Below are 10900 nucleotides of genomic sequence, written 5' to 3'. Positions count from 1 at the left end.
CAGACACTGAATTACAAGCAAATGCATCCTCAACTCAAAAGAAATGTTTTGTTTTTTTCTTGACTAAGATCGACGCCTCACTGGGAATCACATGACGAGCCCCATGACACGCATAGGTCCCGCACTGACTCAAGTCTGAAAAACCCACCGATTCTTTCCACGCACTCGTGGTCGTGTGCTCGTGCGAACCCAAAGTAGCGGCAGCATCACCTGTCAGGAGCCGAGCCGCCTGCAGCAGAAACAGCCTGAATTCATCCGCTCTGCCGGCCGAAAGGTCTCCAGGCCGCATTCCTTCACTTGGAGGTCATAGCGAGCATGCGGGGGTGACTCGTTGTGCTTTCTCGGATAAAATGCGGGTACACGAAGGGGCCTTTCCTCGAAGGCTTACAGAACAGAGCATTTCCTCTCAAGACGCCTGGATAACGCTGATAAAAAAAACCCGCTGCTGCTGATGAGAGGAGTGGCGCAGTCACGACGCTCCGCCCCTCCGCTGAACCAGCGAGGAGGAAAAACTTTGTCTCCTCTCACTTTTAACTTTACTGATGTCGCTGGCGTCCGTCCGAAAGAGAAGAGTAGGGACCAGGGGGGGCTAGCGTTTTCAAGCCAGGAAGTTTGAACATGAAGACCTTCAGCGAGTAGGAAGAAAGCAAAGACACCAAGAATCTTTTTTGTTGTTGTTGTTGTTGTTATTTTTGAGTCCATCAAGAGTTCGGCATCATGAAGTCGCTCCGGCGCTTCAGCTTCACTCTGTGGACTCTTCTGGTATTCAGCGCTCACCTCCCGGTAGGAAAACTTCTTTTATTTCAGCATTTTACTCAAACTTGAACAAGATGGTAAGCTTTTGTGAAATCCCTCCACCAAAAAATGTAGAGGTAACAGATTGGGGTGTGTTCTTTTTTCTTTCTTTTTTTTTTTTTTTTAAGGGTTATGTCAGGTTTAATCTGACAGGTGTGACTGCACCTGTTGCGCAGCTCCCACACAGACAGTAAAACTAGGAGCTTTATTTAGGAAATGGCTTCATTCAACTGAAGATAATGTGAGAACAAATATGAGCTTAAATTTGTTCCTATGTTGGTTAGTTTTATCAGGGACGTGTTGAATAGGAGAAAATACAAAATAAAGGACTATTTATTGGACAGGAATAGTAACCACATATTTACAGCCACAAGCTTTACATCCATTTCAAAAGGAAACAAACAAAACAGACAAACAGAAAAAACAAAAGTTATGGGTTAGATATCTGAGAAAGAAAATATACTCAATTAGGGTTATAAACATTTACATCAAGACAAATATTGCTTTGTTCCAAAGGGTGTGAACAATAGGAGAGATTACTTGTAGGTCACTAATAAAGCGTGCTTGGATTAGAAATGTTTAATCAGCAGCGGAATATATATTTGAAGTCATGAGAAACAGGATTGTATTTAATAAAGGAAACGTATATGGGTTAGCATATTTATAGCTACATAGATTTAAAAAAAAATGTTTCCTTCACAGTCGTAGGTAAGAAAGTAGCTAAGTTACATAAATTGTAATTATAGAACAAAACAAATTCAGGACACTAGATTTCTAATTTTAAATTATGGAGAAAATGTGGTGTTTTTTTCATAATTTAACAGACTTACAGGTACAGAAATGCACAAATATTGATGAAGAAAGTTTTGCTTAGCTCACAATAGCTTAAAGTAGGTATAACTGTGGAGCTCTTGCTACTTTTGGGTAAATGGAAATAATTAATAAATTTGGAGAAAATTGATGTCGGTAAGCTGTTCATGGGTGCTGACAAGGGAAATTAACTGTGGCATTATTGTTTCTTACATTTTAGTCCCAAATATGCTGAGAAGTGTCAAAAATGTTTGTGTTGTCAAAATATTATAAGGATATGAACTGGCATCAAACAAATCAAGGCAGCATATAAAACTGGAGTTAACCATGTTGAACTATTTGCCAGAAGTCAGAGAAAATACTCATCTATTGTGATTTGACGTGTTTTCAGTTTAAAAATGTTCTTCGAGTCATAACAACTAGTGGTGGAGTTTTGCCTGAACCAAAAATCTGTTTGAACTCAATGATCTTATTATAATCAACTATTTATTTAATTGCTATGAAGAATGTACATTAGTTGAACATGTATTGATATATCTACATGAACTTGAAAAGATTATTATAGACTGTAAAAGACTGAAGCGGGTAACTTTACAGCTGGACTCAGATCGATGCATGTAACTAAAATACTAGTTAGATCCGGTTTGACATGTTTACTGTGTAGAATATGTACAAAAAGTGTAAAAAATATATCTGTGGTGAGATGAAGAGATGTAAAGTTTTAGCTGATTAAGATGGAAAGATTTAACTGTGATAAACTTATTAAGACTCAAACAGAAAATATACTAATACGTGGAAGAAGGGAGGAGAACTTACGGCAACTTGCGTGAATATCTTTTTAAAAATAATTTAATACCGACATCATTACTTTGCAGTTTTAAGTTGGGTTTGTCATGTTTGTCATTTGATTCGACGTGTTTCTAAATGTTGAAGTTAGTGTGAACGCCATGGTGAGATCAATGATCTGTCTGATTCCTCCAGAAACAAGACACTAGTTTGGCAAGGGGTTTAAAGAGGTCTGGAAATAACTTAAAGTAAACTATTTCACTTTGTGAAAGATAATTTGAAAATGGAGAAACAATTGAAAGTAAAATCCGCAACATAACCAGAACCGGCTGTCCAGCAAGTTCACCCTGAGAGCAGGCTGTAAGATGTCAGCATATACAGATAGTTTTAAGTGGATGTTTTTGAGTTATATAACCTATTTTAGCAGGAGGTGTCTGGAGTTAACATTAATGATAATTGATTAAGAAAAATATGTCACATTGAGCTGCTTTTAAATGCACATAGATGCAAGCATACTCTGCAGTTGAGTACATTTTCATTTTTATTTTTGTTACCCATGAAGATAAGATAATTAACTTGATTTTTTTTTTTTTTTGGACTCAACTTGATGCAGGTGGAAAATTCAAAAACTGTACTGATTTATTAGTTTACAGTCAAAAAGACTCATCCGATTTTTTTTTTTTAACTTCCCTCTAAGCACAAAACGTAGACAAATGAGACAAGTTTTTCTTTTTTTTTTTAGAAGTTTCTAGGGTGAAATAATTTTAAAAATGCTGTTCTCCCAGGCAGGGAACTATCATAACAAAGAGTCAGTGGCATCCAAGCAGCCTCCCTGAGATCCACCTGTCCTCGTCCCACTGGTCTGTCTGGTGAGGGATGGATGGAGGGGTGACAGAGGTTGAGAATGGCATGTGAGGAGACGTGTGGCCAACACAAAGGGGTCGGGAATGGAATGAGGTCCCGCTCAGACGCCCTTTTCAGCCAAGTCTGGTCCAGAGCCAGTAGAATGGTCAAACCAGTGCTTTCAGTTTTTGCCTAAAGAATTACTTGGGAATTTGTTTTTACTGGAGGATGTGCTCCTCCAGTTTAGGTTGTGCTGGTCTAGTTTAGTTTGTGCAATCAGAGAAAGAGCATCTAGAAGCAGAACTTCAGCAATACTAAATGTGAAAGCTGGGGAGGGTTTTTTGAATTTTTTTGACTTCATCAAGTCTCTTCAAAGTCAAGTAAAGTTCAATGAGTTGACAGATAAGTTTAGAACATAGTTCCTCAGTGCTGCCCGTCCCCTACCTGTTGCAGTGCGCTGCAGTTTAGCTGAATGAAAAAATTACTGCTAAACTGCTTTGGTTATTGCTTGCAAAAAAAAAACAACCTATTATGCTTTTGGAAACATTTCTGAGCTCAAAAACACAAACAGTTACGTTGTAGAAGCTTAGAACATAACTTCCTAAACCAGCTAATATTTCTAATGAGCTGTTGATCAAAAATCTAAATTACAATAAAAATGTAACAGTGGCGGGGATAATATTTTCTTTTCTGGTTTGAATAAAATCAGTTAGAATTGGGAACTAATTAGGAACTGGGAACTAGTGTTTTTTTTTCTCAAGGTTATCATGTTGTAAAAATCTCAAAGAGAACTCACATGTTATGCAAGATTTGCAGTAACAAAAACTTTGGTTCCCTGTGGAAATGTATATTTTTAGTTCTGCACAAACGGACCAATTCACAGTGACATGACTCTGTAAAGACTCTCTGTTCTCTTTTTTTTTCCCCCACCGCATCATTGAACACCTATTTGTTCAGCCACATGGAACATCTCATAATGTCAGCATAGGTAACGTGAACGAATGTGGAACTGACTCGTCTCAAACACGGCTAGCCAGAAACGAATAAACGGAACAAACATTTTTATTAACAAAGGCTGTGTTTTAGTCACGAGCCACCAGATACATAATGTTATAAGATCTAGGTGGAATGTCTGAAATAAATGGAAACTCACCATTAATAGTTAACTGTAAAACTTGACTTCTGTGTTCAATTCATGCAAGCTTCAAGGGAGAGATGGTGGTACAGTTTCGCAACACACCTGCTTTTTCGAGGGTTTTTTTGAGGGGGTTGACATAAAAAGCATGATGTTTATCTCATACCAGAGTCAGATTAGGTTTGCCCACGTTATAATTAAAGTCCCTGTGTAGTGCAGGTTCCAAGCTAGTTACTCATTGTTTCCTGGTAAATTCTGGAAATCATTAATGTGCACAGAAACAAGTGGTTTGTTTGTCTAAATGGCCAGCTTTCCATGTCTTCCCATCTCTTAAAATTCCCCAACCAATCCAGAATTTATTGGATGAAGGACCTTCCTGGAGCATGCACCTTTTGACCTCTCTGGATCGCAGGTTTAGATTATGACAATGTCCAACTCACAGTAGCTCACAGTAGCTCCCCCCCCCCCCCCCTTTTGTGGGAACACTGACTATTTCTCTCACTGTGACATGCAAAAATCTGATCACACGATACAATACCTGTTTTATTTTTGAAGGGGAAGTGAAAGTTCATTGTGCCATTTATTAAATTAGCTTCTATGAAGACCAAACACTCAGGGCAAAGACGATAGGCTCACACATGCAAATGTGACTCTGACAGCAACACAGCTGGATTTCAGTGCTGTTAAGAGATGAACAGACTTTCAGACTTGCCTAACGGTGTACTTTGATGTTCAGCAAAACTGTTCACTTCAGTCGTTCTTGCACGACTGTGGATCGGGTTTTATTGGTTGAGCGAGATGCAGGGATCAGGATTTACGTGTTTAAAAAAGCGCTGAAAGGTTTAAATGTCTCTGTTCCTCTGATAAAATCAGAGGTAAGATTTTTAATGTTTGGACCGTCGACATCAGCTCATGAAGTGTCTTCTTTATAAGGAGTAAAGGCAAGAAGGTCATGCTTCTTGCTTTTTGTGGTCACGCCAGTCTTTTTTTTCTTATTTTTTTTTAGGAAAAATATCAAGACAAATAGATCTCTCTCTATTCTTTTTTACATTTCAGTTCACCTTATTGTGTTTAGTCACATAGAATCTCTGTCTCTTAAAGTTTATCCTCCAAAATGGAGATCCATAAATTCATTTTATGAACTCTGCCAGCCTTTTGATCACACTTAGACATCATTTGACATCTTCACAACTCTTACTTTTAAAACAGTTGGCAGCATTTTCCTAATTCTAATTCTATTTCTTTTTTTTAGAACAACTTTGCTCAGGGTGCTGTATGTTTGTAACTCCGATCCTCACTGCTCTCATTTCAGATTACAGGAACACATGATGACGACAGAATGAGCATATATTTTAACAACTGTGGGGGAAAAAAATGCTGAATTAGATGAAATTCATTCAAAATACAGCAGCGACTATCGTTTGCAGATTTGAGAGTCAGAAATTGAATTTAGTTGTATGTTGCGTAAGATGCTAATTTGGATGCAAAAACTCAAAGCACTAGAACTAGAAAAGGGGAAATATGTAGCTTCCTTCTTTGGAATTAGTTTTATGTACTGACATTTTCCATACAGACGGTTCTAGCATTTTCCACTTTCAGAAAACAAGAAATGTCCGCATGTTCCAACAAACAAAAATCTTGTCTATGAAATGACTACTTGCCATTTTTCAACCATGTAACTTTGCAGTGGTGTTTACTTCAGTCTGTTCAATTAATACAGATTAAGTCAACATTTTGCCAATCCGGATTTATTTCAGTTTTTACCTACTTTTGTACTTTTTATAACTTACTTAGTATGAAAACATGATGATGTGACTACAAAACATATCATCTCATTGTACAAGGGTTCAGCGACAATAAAGGGCTTCTTTTTTTTTCTGCCAGCTAGAGACCACTTTTAGGTAGTTTTAGTTAGTTATGATCCTTGGTCATAATTGCTGATATAAGTGCAAACTGGCTCAAATAAAAAGAAAATAACAGGATGCATGCCCCAAAATCGATTACGCACTATAAGGCGCACCTAAAAACCTTAAATTTCCTCAAAAACCGACAGTGCGCCTTATAATCCGGTGTGCCTTATATATGAACCATTATTGAGCAACAACAGGTCTAGCAACTACGGTAAGCAGCCGCCGACTTAATTTTTGCCCGTAGAAGAAGCGCGCGGTGCATGCTGGGATAGTTGTCAGAACGCTGGTTTGTAATCTATTAAAGTTTGACTGACCTATCTACCTACCGACCTGATAATCAGGTCGTCTGCAGGTCATTTAGCACCATGTTCTCCACGAACTTGCTGTGCTCGAACGGAGAAGGGTGACCATCAACCGGCCACGCCCCGGCCCAGTTGCGGAAGGCTCTCCTCACCGACCGGAGTCGGACTGTTTTGTTGACATTCCATTTAGTGCAGCTCCATCTAGTGGATGCATAACGTAACTTCAGCCTCTACTGTAGCGTCTATTCTATGCGCCTTATAATGCAGTGGGCCTTATATAAGAAAAGAGTTTTAAAATAGGCCATTCATTGAAGGTGCGCCTTATAATCCAGTGCGCCTTATAGTGCGGAAAATACGGTAGTTTAAATTCTGAGGTCTGGATAAAATAGTAGTTTGTTGGTAACTGTGAGTAAAAATTGACCAAGAAGAAAATCGACCTGAACCTGAATCAAAATAATCTAAGTACATTTTGTCTTTGTTATTAAAACATTGCATGAAATCTGGAGGTATAATCTAGTGTTTTTATTTATTTTCTTCAAGTTGAATGACCTCTTTACATATTTCTTATGGTTTTACTTGTTTGTCATACTTACATGTTAAAGATCATCAGACAAATTTCAATATCAACTAAAGATTAAATAAGTAAATGCAAACAGCAATTTTTACTTGATAACTGCATTTATTAAGGGAAGAAAGCTATCCAATACAATCTGTACCGTTTTGTAAATAAGTAATTAACACTCAGAAAATTCAACATAATTGTTTTAATTCAGACACCTTGGAGCGTTTCAAGCCTGAACTGTCTGGCATTTTCATTTGATCCAAATCTAGGCTTTAACTAGGCCACTCCAAAACTCAGATGTTTTGTATTTGCGGTCAATATTGGTGGATGTGCTGATACTTTGCTTGGGTTTTTAATATATTTCCATCACTGTGCACACATTATCATAGCTTAAACCCCAACCTATTAATGAGCAGGAAAAGTACAACACTTTGCATAAGTTTATCATGCCATGGAGCTTTTTCCCTGTTCCGACTAATTCTATTGCTTTCTCTCTCATTCCATCGCAGCTTGTAGAAATGAGAGAGTAGTGACATTTCTGTAAGCGTCTTGGACCAAAGGAATGTGAGATTTTTCCACTACTAAAAGAATTGTTGCTGTGTGGGGAACACATTTAATGCAACCAAATTAATTTTGCGCAGTTGTTTAAAACAGGAATGATGTGAAATGACGCACATTTTACTCCGCGACATCGGACCCACTTCTCTTTCTCAGTGCACTTGTATTACTATTATTTAAATTGCAAGGCACACGTCTGCTGGCCTCGCATTGCTGTGTTCAAGTGGATGAGTCAAAAATCAAGCCCTCCTTTGTGGGACGTCCCACTCACTCTCGGCTGCTCTCTCGTCTCCTTCAGGGCGGCTCAGTTTCAGATTACCATCCGTAAAAGATGCTGCTTTTTGACCAGGAATGTAACTGGAAGCCGTACATGTTCAGTGCAAAATGAATTACAAAGAGTCACAGTTCCCCATTCATGTAAATGAGACACAGGCTTTTCTGGCAGCCTGAAAGACTTCATTGTCCAGGAGATGGTTATCATTTTATCAGTGGCCTCTGAATAAGTTAATGAGAAAATGCTGTAAGGGTAATATGAGAAATTATTTTTCTCTCATTTTGGATGATTTACCATAATCTGTTTATACTTTCACACCAGATTAACTGCTTTAAATGCTTTGAAATTAAAACGACCCATATGGAAATGCAGCATATAAAGGGGGGTAAATAAAATTTTCCGTTTTCTTTTTTATAGTGTACATCACTAGACGTCCATACAGTACCTTCTTACATGTTGTTTGTTCAGTACATAAGGTTCCTTTAAAATAATTGTAATTTCATTCCCAAAGTTGAACTACTCGCAAGTCTTGTGAAGTCTAAGGTTACTCAAATACAAACATCCATTTTTTCTGGGAATCACCAAAAATAATAAGCAGGTTTGTTTATCAATCCTTATGCCATAACACAGTTATACCTGCTATTTATTTTTGACAATCAGCTTCGCATCTGAGCATGTGATGCATCAAAAACATAAAGAAAGGGACCCTGAAACTCACTGCTGTAAGCCATAATGTCACATGTACACGTTAAAATCCCTATTGTTTAGGTCTTATTCAAATTTTACAGAGAAACTAAATTTCAGGCTTTCATTAGCTACAAGCCGTCAACTGGATTACAAGAAATAATTGCTTGAAATATGCCAGATGTTTAATAATGATAAATTCAGCATAAAAAGTAAAGAAATTTGTGTTTGGTGGATTTTTTTTTCTTGTGAGAAACGAGGCTTTTTGGCAACAAATCTTATAAAGCAGACAAAGTCAAAATTGTAAATAATCTTTTAAGTGACGACACTTAAAGAAAATTCATTTGTGAGTAGTGCAACAGAGTAAAACTTTCAGGTCGCAGCTATGAAAAGCTGTCAGATGCCCTGCCAATGCCAAAAAGTTTATTCTATTATTGATTTGTTTGCCATTGTTTATCAAATAAAATGATTGCCGACTTTAGAAACAGAACATATTGATGCTTCTTGCCAGCGCTCTATGACTTACTGTTAAGAAGCATTGTTACAACACAGAAATAATATACCAAACACAAATTATGTTACCTTTTTTTAAACAAATAGAAATAAAGTGAACTTTTTTATTTATTTATTGAGATGCAGCTTTACATCCAAGTCATTTCAATAAGTAGCATGAGTGTTATTCACATCACCTATTGTTGGTAATAAGGTTGTGCCTGATTAGTGTACATCTTAAGACAGACACAGTCAGGGACTAAGGAAACAAGTTAACCAGATTTTTTTATCCGCTGTATTTTTTTTGTTTTGTTTTTTACAATCACTGAACTGTGCCTTTGCACCATGTTGCAACCTCTTTTCTAAGATTTTGTATCTTGGCTGCATCAGGAAATGTCTGAGCAGCTGACCTTTTTAGAACATGCTCTGCACCAAAGCTTCAGTTTTGACTGGAAAGATCTAACATTTACAGTAGCTGCTGAAATTAAATCGGTCAAAACCTTCTATAAGAACAGAATTAGAGTCCCTGTTTTAAATAGACAAGAAAACATGTGAAGAAGGTGAAGCAGATAAGATCCAGTTTGGGCCTAAAGTCTAATTTTAAACTGAGAAATAGTTTCTTAATACTTGCACTGAACATCAAACTTCCTTCTTATCATATTAAGCCTGTAATTACATGGTGAGAAAAGCAGAAAGAAGCTAGTCGGTCATAGCACAAATTCTTCATTGTGGTTTTTCTCTCAAGTCACACATTTATACTCCTCTTTTCGCTTTCACACCGCTCACCCTGATCACGCTTCAGCGTGTCCGCTACAGTGGCTGTAGCCCATGGGGGTGGGTGCGCGCGCCTTCAACCGCAATTTCCACCAGCATCATGAGGAAGCTCTGATGGCAGGGCACGGAGTGCAGCGATGGGTATCTGCTGCCAGCAGCTGTGCGGCTCTGCAGCGCAGTGAGAGTCGGTCAGCAAATACCACGTCACTCATTTTCATAGACTGATGTGGCGTGCGATAGCAGCGGCAGGACGGCGGTGTGGGAGGCTGATACCTGGAGACAAACGCACTCATAGCTGAAGCTATCTTCCTCAGGACTGTTTTTGGTTTTTTTTGTTGCAGGCAGTCAAGATATTTTTAGACCCAGGCTCGTTTTCATAAATCATGTATCTGTATATGTTTGGCTTCTGTCTAATTTTGATCTGCCAGTTTTACTGGCAGATCAAAAAAGATGTGTGTTTTAATGCCAAACAAGGAGTGCAAAGGTGTGAACACACACAGTTCTTCAGTTGTAAGCGATTAAAAGATGGAACCAGCAGGACACTTTGTGCTGTAAAAGTTAAAACTAATGAAACATACTTTTTAAAAAATATTTACATAATATATTTACCTATATTGTACTAATATTCCATACGGTAAGAAAAAGTAGAATGACATTAAAGCTAAAAGATTTTTGCAATCATTGAGGATATGATGATAATTTGAGCTTTTTATTTGATCATAGTTAAAACTAATTTGTAAATTATTCCATGAAGGTGAAAATTTGCCAAAAAACCTAAATCATGGATAAATTAGGAGCCCCAATTTTATGTTAACCTATTAATAATGACTGATGCTAACATGTAATTATGTCTGTCAAGTTTAAAACTAATAAAGATGCTATGATCAGTTTCTCAACACTTGAGTAAGCCATCCATCCATCCATCCATTTTCTTCCGCTTATCCGGGGTCGGGTCGCGGGGGCAGCAGCTTCAGA

The 10900-nt window shown here is 37.8% G+C and overlaps 1 protein-coding gene across 4 annotated transcripts in view; it reads left to right on the top strand.

Moving 5' to 3' along the window:
• The first annotated feature begins 204 nt into the window (after positions 1–204).
• The window catches only part of LOC103466166 (protein tyrosine phosphatase receptor type J), a 50250-nt gene continuing 39554 nt past the window's right edge, over positions 205–10900 (top strand). For 2 of the 4 annotated variants that reach the window (XM_008411568.2, XM_008411566.2), the window contains exon 1: positions 205–783. In XM_008411568.2, the coding sequence (XP_008409790.1) occupies positions 718–783 (66 nt within the window). In that variant the 5' untranslated portion in view covers positions 205–717. The remainder of the gene's footprint in view (positions 784–10900) is intronic. The other 2 variants (XM_008411564.2, XM_008411565.2) reach the window with 2 other exon arrangements.

The sequence above is a fragment of the Poecilia reticulata genome, linkage group LG6 (genome assembly GCF_000633615.1).
Source record: "Poecilia reticulata strain Guanapo linkage group LG6, Guppy_female_1.0+MT, whole genome shotgun sequence".
Taxonomy (NCBI): Eukaryota; Metazoa; Chordata; class Actinopteri; order Cyprinodontiformes; family Poeciliidae; genus Poecilia; species Poecilia reticulata.
The sequence above is the reverse complement of the archived record's forward strand: the minus strand, read 5'-3'. Positions and strand labels throughout refer to the sequence as shown.